General features: G+C 51.8%; 1 protein-coding gene across 1 annotated transcript; it reads left to right on the forward strand.

Annotated features, from left to right (window-relative positions):
• The first annotated feature begins 2,224 nt into the window (after window positions 1-2,224).
• Window positions 2,225-4,474, forward strand: LOC125555725 (WUSCHEL-related homeobox 5-like). The gene is made up of 2 exons (XM_048718585.1): window positions 2,225-2,750; window positions 3,697-4,474. The coding sequence occupies exons 1-2, from the start codon at window positions 2,276-2,278 to the stop codon at window positions 4,176-4,178; spliced, it is 957 nt and encodes a 318-aa protein (XP_048574542.1). The 5' UTR covers window positions 2,225-2,275; the 3' UTR covers window positions 4,179-4,474.
• Window positions 4,475-17,356: the final 12,882 nt, after the last annotated feature.

A 17,356-nucleotide genomic window follows, 5' to 3' on the forward strand; every position in this document is an offset into this window, starting at 1 on the left:
GGGTTCAAGAAGTGAGCGTGACCACCGCCTTGCGATTTGGACGTTGCTGTTGGGTAGGCCAACCCACCAATCTTTAGCGGATCACATGAGGTGCCACGTGGAGGTGTCATGATGCCCAAGTTGTAGCCAATCCCTGATCATGTCCCAAAGCCTAGCCGTGTATCGACATTAGAAGAAGATGTAGTCAACAGACTATTACACCGGCTTACATACGGACAAGGGCCACAATTTGGGCACCCATGTTTGCCCATCTCTCTCTCTCTCCAACGTTCCCGGAGGCTACTGTCGGACGACACGTGCAGTGTGGCGAGTCAATGGATGGCACCCATCATAAAGGCGGAACGTTGCCTCCCACTTAAAGAACATTCCGCTTTTAGGGTTTAAGGTAATTTACTCTCCTGACATGATTGTCCCCGATTGCTTGGCCCCCACGGTAACCCCCGGCGTCACCTTGCTTTTGATGTTGTGGAGAAGAACTGTCGGTGGGGCACCCTTGTGACAAAAGACATGGGTTTTCCCTTTCATTCCAAATGGGTTCAAGAAGTGAGCGTGACCACCGCCTTGCGATTTGGACGTTGCTGTTGGGTAGGCCAACCCACCAATCTTTAGTGGATCACATGAGGTGCCACGTGGAGGTCTCATGATGCCCAAGTTGTAGCCAATCCCTGATCATGTCCCAAAGCCTAGCCGTGTATCGACATTAGAAGAAGATGTAGTCAACAGACTATTACACCGGCTTACATACGAACAAGGGCAACAATTTGGGCACCCATGTTTGCCCATCTCTCTCTCTCTCTCCAACGTTCTCGGAGGCTACTGTCGGACGACACGTGCAGCGTGGCGAGTCAATGGATGGCACCCATCATAAAGGCGGAACGTCACCTCCCACTTAAAGAATATTCCGCTTTTAGGGTTTAAGGTAATTTACTCTCCTGACATGATTGTCCCCGATTGCTTGGCGCCCACGGTAACCCCTGACGCCACCTTGCTTTTGATGTTGTGGAGAAGAAGCGTCGGTGGGGCACCCTTGTGACAAAAGACACGGGTATTCCCTTCATTCCAAATGGTTTAAGAAGTGAGTGTGACCACCGCCTTGCGATTTGGACGCTACTATCGAGGAGGCCAACCCACCAATCTTTAGCGGATCACATCAGGTGCCAGCATGGAGGTGTCGTGATGCCCAAGCTGTAGCCAATCCTTGATCATGTCCCAAAGCCTAGCCGTGTATCGACATTTGAAGAAGATGTAGTCAACGACCTATTGCACCCGCTTACATACGGACAAGGGCCGCAATTTGGGCACCCATGTTTGGCCAAGCGAACGGAGGTCCAACTCCTATTTTGGATGGCAAGCCAAGCGAAGAATTTAACCTTAGTCGGCGCCCAAGCCTTGCAGACACTATGCTCCATGGGGTATCAAATGGGGACATGGAGTTGGGCTTTGTAAGCGGACGCCGTGGAGTAAAACCCACTAGCGGTGCGCTTTCACACGGTGTCATCCTCGTTGAGGTGGAGGCCGTGCAAAGTGTCCCAGAAATTAACGAATGTCGCGGAAGTGGGCGAGCGAGAAGCTTGAGGTTATCATGATTTTGGAGATGAGAGGTCTATTTCTTTTTTGAGGTCTGTTTTTTTTTTGATGTTAAGACTGCTGAACCGTGTTTGTTTGGGTCTTGATTCAATAAAATAGGAAAGAAAATATTGCTATATTGCTATACTTGGTACAAATTAAGTTATTTTGCAAGAAGAACAAAAAAGGTAATGCTCGACCGTATGGCTGTGTGCACACGGCGCACGCACTATGCTAGACGGTCATATGCTGGCACCATAACACCGCCAGAGCAAATATCGCTATACTTGGCACAAATTTATTTCCAGGTCACATGGTACCCACAGCGTCGCCGGCGCACCGTGGTCCATGACTCCACGTAGCACAACTGTATGTACACCTGATCAACAAGGACACGCGGGTACGTTGCTATCTGTGGTGCCTCGTCACTGATCATGGCCACACGATCGAGTGCGGTACACGGCAAGGAGCTGGCACACGAGGCTCACCACCCTGCTCACAGCTCTGGATGGCGCGGCGACACCCCAAGCCTGGGACCGTTCGGCGTCGCAGCGTGGGCGTGCACGCGCCCCGCGCCCCTCCCCCCCTCGCCCTCACGCTCCCATGCACCTCTTAAACCCCCCCGCACACCCCCACCCACCCTCATGCAGAGAAGAGATCTCCAGGCTAGCTAGTCAGGCACAGAGAAGATCCGTCCTCCTTAGCCGCCATGGAGAGCGTCGAGCACCAGCAGCAGGCCGCCGCCCGCTCCCCGCCCCACGCCGCGGCGCCGCCGTCCCCGCCGCTGTCGCCCAACTCGGCGGCGGCGGCGGCGCTGGCGAACGCGCGGTGGACGCCGACCAAGGAGCAGGTGAGCGTGCTGGAGGGGCTGTACCGGCAGGGGCTGCGCACCCCGACCGCGGAGCAGATCCAGCAGGTGACGGCGCGGCTGCAGAAGCACGGCCCCATCGAGGGCAAGAACGTCTTCTACTGGTTCCAGAACCACAAGGCCCGGCAGCGCCAGCGCCAGAAGCAGCAGGCCTTCGACTACTTCTCCAAGCAGTTCCGCCGCCCCCAGCCGCTGCCCGTGCTCCACAGGCCCGCCGCCCACCCCTCCTTGCCCCCGATCCCGCTGCATCCGCCGCCACACGTGCCGTCGGCGACGACGCCGGATCCTCCCGCTCCTCCTGCATGCAACAGACAAGGTACGCGTACGTTACGTAGGCACATGAATCATCCACCGCCGCGTTCGTTTGGCACGTACGTCTTGACTGATTAGCCGTCCATGGCCTGCGCGTTTCCTCGCTTAGCTTTACACTTGGGGTCTAGCTGGAAAGGATATGGATTGCATCTACGACTTTCCATTTGCAACCCACGACGTCCATGCGTGCCTGCGGTGGTCAAAGCTGATCAATGTGGTAGGTCAGGACACGACGATAACGCATGGACATGCTTCGGTGTTGACCCATCCATGCTATGCATGCATGCACGCATGATGCAACACGGTGGCTGGCTGTACTATTCGTCGTCTGTTTTGTGCTGTTCCTTGGTTCGTATCGTATCGTATGAAAGCACACGAGTCACACGAGACACGACACGGTTTGCTTTGCTTGGTTGTTGTTCAGTTTCCGATGTGCATGCGATGCATGCACGCATGGCCCTGTCGTTTCTCCTCTTGACCCTGCGGTCTGTGGAGTGTCAGTGGAGCAGGGCAACAACCCTCGTAGTCATGGTCACACGATTTAACGCACGTACGCTGCCGGCCTAGCTCGCCTATGTAGCGTCCGCTGCTGCTACCCTTTTGTAGTGAGTAGCCCTTTTAATCTTCTGCCCACTGTTCATGGATCAATGCATGCCCCAGCCCCAGGTTCGAAGGAAATTAACTGTCCTAGCTTACTCACAGACCGAAGCGGCACCAGTCCTATATGCATGTAGGACGACCGAAGCGAGCAGTGTGTTTGTTTAGCAATGCTGATTTGTTCCCTACTAGTAGTAACTAGTGCAAACTGGCCATGAATAATGAATAGATTTCTGCTGCTTCTGTTCACAGATTTTATTGAGTTTCATGAACACTAATTTTGTGTATTGAAGTAGTAGTTCTTTGCTCTAACATTGTTTGCATTCGATCCATGTTCCTTTTTTTGGTGGCAGCGATGTACGGGCAGCAGCCTAGCTACGTGACAGCGGCGGCGGCGGTGGCGGCGACACAGGCCGCGGCGAGTGCATCCTACTACATGCAGACGCAGGCACAGGCGCCGATGTTGCACCCGAGAGTGGAGGCGGTGGCGCATGACAAGGTCCCGACGCAGGCACAGGCCACCATGTACCACCAGGCAGCAGCTCCGAACAGCGCCGGTACTCAGCAGCCGCGCGCGCTACAGCTCCCTCCGGCCGCCGGCACCCACGGGCCGCCCGACACCCGCTCCCGCCGCCCCGAGACCCTGAACCTGTTCCCGCTGCACCCCACCTTCGCCATTCCGGAGAAGCCGCGCCCCGCCGGGATCGCCGGCTTCGCGACGCCGACGCCGACGGGGCCGTCCGCCTCGGGGTCGGGGTCGTTCTCTTGGGAGCCGGAGAGCCCCCGCGGCGACGCCTCGCTGGCGCTGTATGACTTCTTCGGCGTAGGCCGCTGAAGATGATGCATGCATGATTGCTGATTTGCTCAACCTGTCGCATGCATTCCTATGGACCATAGAACAACAATGTTCAGTAAGCCGAACACCGACTGAAGGAGCAAAGTAGGCAGACAAACTATTTTTAGTTTTGGTATATTCGGTTCATCTTCTAGACGGGTGATGCGCCGATCTTTTACCCTTTTCGAAAAAACAAATCTTCTGAAGTGTAGTGTGCCATGGAGAACAGGACAAGTCCCGAAAGATTTGTAATGGTGCTGTTTTTGGTTTTCGTATACATGCTCTAGTTTTCTGCACCGATATGGCTATGGAGTTGAGTTTTTATTAAACGATCATTGGAGTTAACGTTGTTGTTAAAAGATGGGTGTGGCTAAGTCTCAGTCGGCTAAGATTTAACCAAATCTCAATCAAATGACATAACATATTCCATGAAAATTTTACATGAATCTCAATGTAAGATTTCACGGATATAGCAACGATTTAGACTTGACTAAGTCTTAGTCGACCGAGACTTAGCAAGACTGTTAAAGGATTTTCTCCATCCATTCGGCTACGGTCTGTATGCATTCACGTGAATACCAGGGGATTGTCGTTTGGCCAAGGTTTTGCTACCGTCGGCATAGCAGAACATAAAATGTGCGTGCATTGTCATGGTGTAATGGCCTGCTTTGTGCACGCATCCCCTGCAAAATTGGGAATTCAACTTCAACATTCGTTTAGGATGTAGGCTACCTCTCGATTAGGGGCAGATCAACCGGCTCTTGGCTCGTTAAGCTCGAGCACGTCAAGCTTAATGATCTAAAATTTGTGACCGTCTTGGTTTGTTAAGGTACCACGAGCGCTCGAGCTCTCCTTATTGGTGATAGGCAGCGCAATTACCATAATTTAAATAAGTTAAATTGTCCTAGTAAAATAACAAGTTAAACTGATGATTGATCAAGATTCAAAACTATGATTGCCCCCCGCGTCGTCTAACCCTAGGCGGCACGGGCGTCGTCCCTTATCGCGCTTCACTTGTCCAACATCTCCTACTCCTCCACTCGCCGATGCCAGATGCCACCACCAAGCGAAGCTTGTGTGGTGGCGACGGTGGCGGGCTCTCTTCCTCATGGAGCGACCCATCATGTGCATGCCTGCGGGTGGCAGCTCCATACTTCAGGGGCTGGACAGCTAGTGGTGTGTCCCCCGGTGGCTGACGACACGTGCTCATCGTGTGAGGAGGCTTGCACACCCCCGGCGATACAATTTTTGGGAGGTTGTGCCCCAATGGCTCCCCTAGCAGCAACCTCTCGCTCCTATGGCGGCGGCTCAAACGGCTAAGACCACCTCGCTTTCCCTTCCTTGTCGTCGTCACCAGCGACTGGGTGCGGCGCGTACCCTTTCATGAGATCTACTTCCTCCACCCCATGCCCGACCTTCTTCCGCTTCTGCAACCCATGTTGATGATGACCTCTGGCATGTGCATTCCCCTCATGGTCAGGCTGCCGATAACTCGTGGCAAACTCCTAGGTAGCCAGAAACTGCCGCTTTAGAGGTCAAAGATGGCGACAAAGGAAAGTCTCAATGACGTGGGCGCCAATTAAGCCACTGCCCACAAATTCTAGGGAATCAAAAAGAAGATTTTGCATCCCTGGATCTGGGATAGGATCAGATATCCACCGATGGAAGTATTGCGGACAAAAAAACAGCTTTAGGCATCCCTGCTCCGCATAAACCCATCTCGATGAAAAGCCATGGTTGGCCAGCCTTGGCCACAAAAAGAGGAAAGCATGTGGTTGGCGAGGAGAGAAGGGCTAGCTTATGGGCTCCCTCGAGGAAGAATTAGAAGCAGAAATGTATAAGAAGCGCCGAAACAGAGGAAAGTTGGGACCAACCCCTCACAAAATTGGACTTGTATAGGAAATAAAAGGGGGGAATATGGTATGGAGAAATGTGGTAAAAATCAGGCACCTCCTTCACACTGGAGGAAAGAGGAAGGCCAAAGCCATACCTAAACGCGTCTACCATAATTAACCACCGCCTTACCAGGGTGAGGAGCCATAGATCATCCCCCCCTTCTCGCCCCAAGAAGGAGCACGAAAGTGCATGTCTCCGGGAAGAAGGTCGCACCCAAAGAGATGCTCCAATGTCATCGAAGATATGTAATGGTGTAATGGAAGGAGAAGGCAGTGACATGGCCATCACAGTAAGAAGAAAGTCCATAGCAAGAACATTCGCACCAATTGTTCCATGAAGGCAAGGCAGAGAGCCAACCACCAAAGAACAAGAAGGTCAAATGACTATCAAGGTGCATTAGATCTGGGGGATGAAGGAATTTGGAAGACATTTAAAGAACATGGGTAAAGATCTAAGTGGAATTGCTGCCTCCAAAGGAATACACATAAAGTGACCAGGATACTAAATCATCTCACGAGAAGAGAAGTCAGAGTGACTCGTCACGCCAAATGCATCTTGAGACACCTCTTGACATCAGCACTCGTAATCATCATGGCCCGTCACGTTAGCGTACCCCGATTAAGGCACGTGTAGCCCCACTTATAAGGATTCCTCGGGAACTCAACAACCAAGGCCACCCTGGACTAAAAACCTCTTCGCAAAGGAAAAAGATTATTTATAGCTCATGGACAAGCAACACACACTTCTAAACACCTTTTTCGACAAAGGCATCCACATCGAGTCTTTTCTTATCGACATATGGAGATCATTCGACACAAGGCGCCTACACCAACCCTTCCGCTTGTGGGCACATGAAGGATACTTGGCATAAAGGCATATACAAAAACTCTTTGCGTGCATGCTATCAAAGGAATATCTGCATCAGAACAAAACATGAAGGGAGGAAGTTCTACTGCATGCAATCAAGAAAATAAGACGACAAAATCCATGTGTATTTACATCAATCTTACTCACGAACCTTGTTCTATTACACGAGTACTGATTGGGGAGCTCGTTGATGATAAGTCAAATCAACTATCACCCTGCCTACCTTCGATGCTAATTAAGATGGGCCCCATAAAGCCCAGGACACCCCACCAACACCAGAAGGATTGCCATCGCCTCAGGAGGAGGCTTACCATCGCACAACACAAAGGGAGTCTGGAAAATGCTCTACAAGGAAGGAAAATTCTCGTAGACATGTTGTAAACCAACACCAGGTCTAGACTCATATCCATGCACACCCCCACGCAACGACATGGAAGCCTTTCATAACTTGTGTTGTATAAGGGGCCTGTGACGCCCCCGATTCAATCATACACTAATCATACACGCAAACATGTACGATCAAGATCAGGGACTCACGGGAAGATATCACAACACGACTCTACAAATAAAATAAGTCATACAAGCATCATATTACAAGCCAAGGGCCTCGAGGGCTCGAATACATGAGCTCGATCATAGACGAGTCAGCGGAAGCAACAATATCTGAGTACAGACATAAGTTAAACAAATTTGCCTTAAGAAGGCTAGCACAAACTGGGATACAGATCGAAAGAGGCGCAGGCCTCCTGCCTGGGATCCTCCTAACTACTCCTGGTCGTCGTCAGCGGGCATCACGTAGTAGTAGGCACCTCCGGTGTAGGGGTCGTCGTCGACGGTGGCGTCTGGCTCCTGGGCTCCAACATCTGGTTGCGACAACCAGGTAGAAGGGATAGAGGGAAAAGAAGGAGAAAGCAACCGTGAGTACTCATCCAAAGTACTCGCAAGCAAGAAGCTACACTACATATGCATGGGTATCAAATGGAGTAAGGGTATCATATGTGGACTGGACTGCAGAATGCCGGAATAAGAGGGGGATAGCTAGTCCTATCGAAGACTACGCTTCTGGCAGCCTCCGTCTTGTAGCATGTAGAAGGGAGTAGACTGAAGTCCTCCAAGTAGCATCGCATAGCATAACCCTAACCGATGATCCTCCCCTCGTCGCCCTGTGAGAGAGCGACCACCGGTTGTATCTGGCACTTGGAAGGGTGTGTTTTATTAAGTATCCGGTTCTAGTTGTCATAAGGTCAAGGTACAACTCCAAGTCGTCCTGTTACCGAAGATCACGGCTATTCGAATAGATTAACTTCCCTGCAGGGGTGCACCACATACCCCAACACGCTCGATCCCATTTGGCCGGACACACTTTCCTAGGTCATGCCCGGCCTCGGAAGATCAACACGTCGCAGCCCCACCTAGGCACAACAGAGAGGTCAGCACGCCGGTCTAAACCTAAGCGCACAGGGGTCTGGGCCCATCGCCCTTAGCACACCTGCACGTTGCGTGGGCGGCCGGAAGCAGACCTAGCCTAGTGGCGTTCCAGTCCAATCCAGCGCGCGCCGCTCCGTCGCTGACGTCAAGAAGGCTTCGGCTGATACCACGACGCCGGGATACCCATAACTACTCCCGCGTAGATGGTTAGTGCGTATAGACCAAATGGCCAAACTCAGATCAAATACCCAGATCTCGTTAAGCGTGTTAAGTATCCGCGAACGCCGACCAGGGCCAGGCCCACCTCTCTCCTAGGTGGTCGGAACCTGCCCTGTCGCTCCGCCTCAAAGATCCACTCGCGGGTGCTCCTCAAGCCGACCCGTCTTTAGTCACCACATGTATCATGTATAAAGTAAATAGTATATACCCGTGATCAACTCCCGAGTGATCACGGCCCGATAGAATAGCATGGCAGACGGACAAGGATGTAGGGCCACTGATGATAAACTAGCATCCTATACTAAGCATTAGGATTGCAGGTAAAGGTAACAACAGTAGTAGCAAGGACAGGCTATGCATCAGTATGGGATTAACGGGAAGCAGTAACATGCTACACTACTCTAATGCAAGCAGTATAGAGAAGAGTAGGCGATATCTGGTCATCAAAGGGGGGGCTTGCCTGGTTGCTCTGGCAGGAGAGAGGGGTCGTCAACACCGTAGTCGTACGGGGTAGCAGCGGCGTCGGTCTCGGTGTCTAGAGAGAGAAGAGGGGGAAGAAACAATAAATATAATGCAAGCATATGCATAGTGATGCATGACATGACAAGTTACAGCGTTAGAGGTGCCCTAACGCGGTAGTAGGTGATACCGGTGAAGGGGGATAACATCCGGGAAAGTATCCCCGGTGTTTCGCGTTTTCGGACCGGTGAACCGGAGGGGGAAAGTTGCGAGTTTGATAGGTTAGGGATGCGTGGCGGACGAACGGACTGCGTATCCGAATTCGTCTCGTCGTTCTGAGCAACTTTCATGTTGAGAATATTTTAATCCGAGTTACGGATTAAAAGATATGATTTTCTAAAGATTTTATTAATTTCTGGAATTTAATTAATTAATTATTTAATTCAAAAAATGAATTTATGACGTCAGCATGATGTCATGCTGACGTCAGCAGTCAACAGGGTTGACTTGGTCAACCTGACAGGTGAGTCCCGTTCGTCATACTCTGTTAGTTAATTAACAATAGTTAATTAGGTTAATTAGCCATTAGGTTAATTAATCAGGATTAATTAAATTAAGTATTTACTTAATTAATTAATTAATATTTTAATTCTTTTTAAAAAAAAACGTTATGGGGCGGGGCCCCCTAGGCAGTGGCCCGGGGGCTAGCGGGTCGGGCGTTGCGGCGCCCGACTGGGCGTTCGCCCAAATCGGCGGGCGAGGAGGACCGGGGCATGGCCGGGCGGCCACCGGAGGGGAAACGCCTAGGGGGGAAGCAGCAGGGCGCCAGGGCGCGACGGTGGGTGCGGGCGCGAGCGGAGAGAGAGGGAGGGCCGGGGTCGAGGGTGCGGTCGGTGGTGCCGGAGCACGACCAGGGGCTGAGCCGGGTGGCCGCGGGCGCCGGAGCGTGGACCGCTCGGTGAGTGAGCGAGGGGGAGAGGGGAGAGGTCGGGGGCGGGACGGCCCGGCGCGGGCCGGTGGCGCTGGAGCGCGTCGAGCGGCGACGGCCGAGGCGACCTAGGGGGAGAGGAGGGCGAAGGGGGAGCTCACGAGGGGGAGTAGGGCAACGGGGCAGTGGGCTCGGGGGCGGTCGGGGAGGACCGGCGAGGTGATCCTCCGGGCGGCGGTGACGTGGTTCCGGCGAGGAGGCGGTCGAGCGACGGGGACGAGCGGCGGAGCGGGAGGCAGTCCGGCGGGGGAGCGTGCCGGCGCGGCCCAGGCGGCGTGGGGGCGGCGCAGTCGTCGCCGCAGGGTCCGTTCCCCCGATCCGATCTGGATCGGGGAGGAGGGGGAAGAGCGAGGGGGGGCGCGAGTGGGTGGCGGTTCCCGGCGCCGGCGGGCGGCGGCCTCAGGGGTGCGGCGGCTCGGGTGCCCGCCCCACCGAGTGTGCGTGCGTGCGTGTGTGGCGGCGGAGTGGGAGGATGAGGGAGACGTGGGGAGAGGAAGTGGGGATCGTGGGATGGGTTAGGTCACGGTGGGAGGGATAGTAGGAGGGGAGGTGGGCCGGCCTGGTGGGGTGGCCGGCTGGGCCGGGGGTTGGCCCAGTTGGGCCACGGCCCAGGGAGGGGGTTTCTCTTCCTTTTTTTTGTATTGTTTTCTGTTTTCTGTTTATTTATTTTCTTTCCTGTTTTTATTTATTTATAAACACTTAGGCATTTTATAAAATTGTGAACCTTACACCATAATTATCTTTGTAATATTTGGCCAACCACCGAACATTTTTGTTTTAATTTTTTTTTGAAAACTTTTATTACCATCATAATTTTGAATTGAATTTCGAAACCGTTTTGATTTAACCCGAGATTAAGTACAGTGACAGAGGTGACGTGGCATCATTAGTGGGATTACTGTAGCTTAATTACCCGGGCGTCACAATTCTCCTCCACTACAAGAAATCTCGTCCCGAGATTTAGGAGGTAGAAGGAAAGAGTGCGGGGTATTCATCACGAAGACGATCCTCGCGTTCCCAGGTGGCTTCGTCTTCAGAGTGATTCGACCACTGGACCTTGAGGAACTTGATCGCCTTCTGACGTGTGCGGCGTTCAGCTTGGTCGAGAATGCGGACCGGATGCTCTTTATAGGAGAGGTCCTGTTGCAATTCAAGCACTTCATGATCCACCGCTCGGATTGGATCCTTGAAGCAACGGCGGAGTTGTGACACATGGAACACATCGTGAACCTGAGAAAGGTTCGGCGGAAGCTCCAGTTGATATGCCACTTTACCACGCCTTTCGAGAATAGTGAAAGGACCAATATAGCGGGGAGCTAGCTTTCCCTTGATCCCGAAGCGGTGAGCACCCTTCATTGGTGTAACTCGAAGATAAGCCTTTTCGCCAGGTTGATAGACCATGTCTTGGTGATGACGGTCATACTGACTTTTCTGACGTGACTGAGCAGTCTTGAGATTCTCGCGAATAATGCGAACTTGTTCTTCGGCCTGTTGGATAATATCCGGACCGAAGAGTGGACGTTCCCCAGTTTCTGACCAGTTCAGAGGGGTTCGACACTTTCGTCCATATAGCACTTCGAAGGGGGACATCTTCAGACTAGCTTGATAGCTATTATTATAAGAGAACTCGGCATATGGAAGAGATTCCTCCCATTTCTTGCCGAATGAGATTACACAAGCTCGAAGCATGTCTTCGAGAACTTGGTTGACACGTTCAACCTGTCCTTGCGACTGAGGATGGAAACGCAGTACTGAACGACAGATGAGTCCCATAGCTTCTTGGAAACTCGCCCAAAACCTTGAAGTGAATAAGCTGCCACGGTCTGAACTGATAACCAGTGGGATACCGTGAAGTGAAACAATTCTGGCCATGTAGAGAGTAGCAAGCTGACTAGCAGTGATTGTCTCTTTGACCGCCAGAAAATGGGCAACTTTGGAAAGCCGGTCAATGACGACAAGAATAGCATCATTACCTTTCTGAGATTTGGGAAATCCAGTGACGAAGTCCATTTCAACATGGTCCCATTTCCATTCAGGAATAGAGATAGGTTGCAGAGTTCCAGCAGGCCTTTGATGCTCTGCTTTGATTCGGCGACAAACGTCACACTCAGCAACATAACGAGCAATGTCCTGCTTCATATTAGACCACCAGAATCTTTGACGAATATCCTGGTACATCTTTGTACTACCAGGATGGATGGACAGAGGCGTATCATGGGCTTCTTGCATAACCCTTTTAGTCTTATCCAGGTTTTTCTTCGAACATGGTACCACTAGGCGGCCTTTGAAATACAAGGCGCCATCGTCGGCGATCGTGAAGAATGAGGGCTTTCCCCTTTTGAGGTCGCGCTTAATCTTGAGGACTTCATCGTCACATTTCTGTATCCATTTGATGGTGTCCACAAGATCTGGTTTCGCAACCAGGGTATTGAGAGAACCCTTGGAAACAACATGGAGGTTCCGTTTGGGGAAACCTTCGGGAGGGGGAGCGAGTGATCCCGGGGGAACAATATGGAGGTTCAGCCTTCTAAATTCTTCGGTAAGCGAGGGCTGAACTTTGTGGACCTGGAGGTGGTTGCAGTAAGACTTGCGGCTCAGGGCATCAGCCATTACATTAGCCTTGCCGGGGGTATATGATATATCCACGTCAAAGTCTGCAACAGTCTCCATCCATCTTCTGACTGGAGGTTCAAATCTGGCTGAGTAAACAGATACTTCAGACTTTGATGGTCGGTGAAGATCTCGCAACGATTACCGAGAAGGTAATGTCGCCACTGCTTCAGTGCATGAATGACAGCAGCAAGCTCGAGGTCGTGAACCGGGTAGTTTTCTTCGTGAGGGCGCAGTTGACGAGAGGCATAAGCAATCACTCTGCGCTCTTGCATTAGGACACAGCCTAATCCTTGACGGGAAGCGTCGCAGTAAATGACGAAGTCCTTCTTAGTATCAGGTGGAGCAAGTACGGGGGCAGAAGTCAACTTGTCTTTGAGCGCCTGGAAACTTTCCTGACACTTGTCTGTCCAGTCGAACTTGACACCCTTATGCAACAAATTAGTCAGAGGCCTGGCAATCTTGGAGAAGTTCTCGACGAATCGACGGCAATAGCTGGCGAGACCGAGAAAACTTCGGACTTGCTTCACATTCTTCGGAGGAGTCCAATCGAGAATAGCCTGAACTCGTTCAGGGTTGACGGCAATACCATCTTGGAGATGACATGCCCAAGATAGGTTACTTCGGGGAGCCAGAATTCACACTTGGAATACTTAGCATACAGTTGATGTTCTCGAAGCTTCTCTAGCACAAGACGCAGATGTCCAGCATGTTCTTCCTCGTTCTTGGAAAATACAAGGATATCGTCCAGATAAACCACGACGAACTTGTCGAGGTAATCCATGAATATATAATTCATCAGACGAGAGAAGGTGGCTGGAGCATTCGTTAAGCCGAATGACATGACGGTGTACTCGTATGATCATACCGAGTCACGAAGGCGGTTTTTGGGATGTCCTCTTCACGAACACGGATCTGGTGGTAACCCAACCTCAAGTCGAGTTTGGAGAACACTGATGAGCCAGCCAGTTGATCATAAAGATCATTGATCCGAGGAAGAGGGTATTTATTCTGAATGGTAGCTTGGTTTATAGGACGGTAGTCTTGGACCAATCGGTTTGTCCCATCCTTCTTCCTAACAAAGAGAGAAGGTGCTCCCCAAGGAGAGCAACTTGGGCGAATGAAACCTTTGACAAGAGATTTGTCGATTTCCTCCTTAAGCTCAAGGAGTTCATGCGGCGGCATCTTGTAGGGTCGTTTAGCTATAGGGGTAGTGCCGGGTTTCAAGTCGATGATGAATTCGACAGCTCTAGCAGGGGGAATCCCTGGAAGTTCTTCTGGGAAGACATCTTGGAATTCACGAACGACGGGAATGTTTTCAATGCCCTCGAGTGGTGCAGCGTTCAACGCATTCAAGGCATAAAGACGTGCCTCGGCGTTCTGACTATAGATGAGCTTGGTAAGCTATTATTTCGTCAGAAGGGTGTAGCAGATGGACGACCTTAGTGGCGCAAACTATAGAAGCAGTATGCACTTTCAACCAATCCATTCCCAGAATGAGGTCGATGCTACATGACTTTAGTACGATGGGGGGGCAAGGAATTCCAGTCCTTCAATTTCAACGGGAACGTTGTGACTAACCATAGAGGTTTGACACTGGCCCGCAGGAGTGTGTACCACAATCGCAGTGTTCATCTCTTCGTATTTAATGCCATGCATGAATGCAAACTCAGCTGATATGAAAGAATGTGATGCTCCTGTATCAAATAAAACAGATGCTGGTACTTAATTTATGAGGAGTGTACCCATCACGGGTAGCAGGCTGGTCTTGAGCTTCGCTCAGATCAACGTGGTTGGCATGAACACGACCATAAGACTTGGCATTGTTGCTGCGGGGCTGGTTGCTTCCACGGCCAGTTGCTGGAAGGGCCAGTTGATTCGGGTTCTGGTTGCATTCCCTAGCACGATGCCCTGGTTGTCCACACCTGAAGCACAATCCATTATTGGGAGTGGGAACAGGAGCTTGTGGTGGTGGAGCTGGGAGTCTTGGCCGCCTAGTCGGAGGAGTAGGCAGACGAGGTGCAGCATAGGTCTGCCTTGGGGTAGGTGCATCCGGTTGGTACAAGCTATTGGGAATCCATATCTTGCGCTTCTGCGAGGACGGGCCCGAAGATGAGCCCGTGTCACGGTTGCGCCTGTGAGAGCTCTGGTATTCCTGCAGACCAGTTTCGACATTGATGGCTTTGTTCACCAGAGTGGCGAAATCAGCAAAATCATGCACTAGAAGTGCGAGTTTGATGTCAGCTTGAAGGCCATCCCGGAACTTCTCCTGTCTGCGTGCATCAGTTGCAATGTCCTCTTCAGCATAGCGGGACAAGTCAAGAAACTCCCGCTGATAAGCTTCCACAGTTTTGTTGCCTTGGGTGAGGTTGCGGAACTCACGCTTCTTCCGGTCCATGACTCCCTGAGGAATGAAGCGAGCACGGAAGGCAGCTTGGAAGTCTGGCCAGGTGATGATTGTTCCAGCTGGCAGTGTACGCCTGTGGCTGTCCCACCATTGAGCTGCGGGTCCTTTCAGGAAGAAGGAAGCAAAGGTGACATAGCTGGCAGGGGCTACATCAGCAGACTCCATCTCATAGGTGATGTCACGGAGCCAGTCATCAGCATCCAGAGGCTGAGTTGAGCTGCGGTACACAGTTGGGTTCAGGCGCATGAAATCCTGCAGAGTCACTGGGGTTGGCTGCTGGTTCATATTGGGGCGAGGAAACTGAGCCATCATATTCTCCATGAACTGGCGATTCATCTCAAGCTGTTGGATCATACCAGCCATGTACTCAGGCGGTGGTGGGGCGTTGCCACCACGACCACGACCACCTGGTCTAACCATCCTGCTAATATTTAACAGGGGTAGTTCAGCATTGAGGAATTGTAAAAACAAGAATCATTCATGATGAAACATGCACAACAAAAGCAGCACGATAGATACCACATAGTAGTCGGCATATCTTACAAAAGAGATCATGCATAGAGTTCGTTACACAGTGTTCAGTACATAGACTAAGACATCATAGGCGGCACACAGGCTCGCGGCGAATGCATCTAACACTAATAAGCAAGTCTACGTCAGTCCCATGCGGTACTGCGGAGGTAGGTGTAGCCCGACAGCTGGTAGTGACGCGAAGGGAAGACCTCCACGCGAGTAGCCTGGGGTCCACGGATACTCTGGTGCGGAACCCGTTGCGCAGGTGGCAGGAGAGGACCAAGTGCAGGAGAGTAGCCTCCCACATCTGGCCAGCCGACGCCCTGGGGCATCACGGTCCGGGCAGGGTAGATCGCAGAGCGCGATAAATCACCAGATCGGACAGAGGGGTGCAACAGTGTCAGAGCACGGTAGAGGTGCTGACGAGTGGTGTACAACTCGTGGCGAAGAGCTCGGTTAGCTCTATCCAGCCCATCAGCATGCAGAACCAGGTTCTGATGGTAGAATGGCTCTCGGGTGACAGTGGAGTAGGCAGCAGTGTAGTAACCCTCCGCACCAACATCGGATGCGATAGCAACATGCCTGAAGGGGGAGGTGTCCAACTCCTGATACTCTCCACGAAGACGTGTCAGAGCAGCATAAGCAGCATCGTGGACCGCCATATCGATAGTCACTCCAACACCATGAGCAGTGTGCAGCACGGTAGTGGAGTCATACTCTCGAGAGTAGAGGTGGACGATGGCACGGTACTGCTCCTGGTTGAAGTCCTGGTACTCCTCATAGACGGTGTACTCAGGGTGCCAGCGATAACCCAAATAGGTCATCATCTCAGCCAACACAGCAGGTGATCCTGAGGCACCAATGGCCGTCGTGTGGCGCACGACCTGCCTCGTGGGTTCCATCTGAAAACACAGATGTTTTCACTGGAGTCAAATGACAATGTGGATAATGTTCAAATACATTCCTAAAGAATAACTAGGGCTTATCCAACTTTGGGGTGAATGTCGTAACGGGATCCTAGTGTCAGAGTTAGTAAATTCGTTTAACCCGAGTAGAAGAGAGTTCAGAGTCCCAGAGTAAAGGTCGAGGAGTAAAAGATCCTAGTACCACCCGATGGCGACGTGGGCCCGTAAGGCACACAGCCAAGTTAGTAAAAGTTTTTACACTGTCTAGACTCGACTTCGGCCAAGGAGTGTGGAAGGGGAGTTCCTACAGGCAGTCGGCTCTGATACCAACTTGTGACGCCCCCGATTCAATCGTACACTAATCATACACGCAAACATGTACGATCAAGATCAGGGACTCACGGGAAGATATCACAACACGACTCTACAAATAAAATAAGTCATACAAGCATCATATTACAAGCCAAGGGCCTCGAGGGCTCGAATACATGAGCTCGATCATAGACGAGTCAGCGGAAGCAACAATATCTGAGTACAGACATAAGTTAAACAAATTTGCCTTAAGAAGGCTAGCACAAACTGGGATACAGATCGAAAGAGGCGCAGGCCTCCTGCCTGGGATCCTCCTAACTACTCCTGGTCGTCGTCAGCGGGCATCACGTAGTAGTAGGCACCTCCGGTGTAGGGGTCGTCGTCGACGGTGGCGTCTGGCTCCTGGGCTCCAACATCTGGTTGCGACAACCAGGTAGAAGGGATAGAGGGAAAAGAAGGAGAAAGCAACCGTGAGTACTCATCCAAAGTACTCGCAAGCAAGAAGCTACACTACATATGCATGGGTATCAAATGGAGTAAGGGTATCATATGTGGACTGGACTGCAGAATGCCG

The sequence above is a fragment of the Triticum urartu genome, chromosome 5, assembly GCF_003073215.2.
Source record: "Triticum urartu cultivar G1812 chromosome 5, Tu2.1, whole genome shotgun sequence".
Classification (NCBI taxonomy): Eukaryota; Viridiplantae; Streptophyta; class Magnoliopsida; order Poales; family Poaceae; genus Triticum; species Triticum urartu.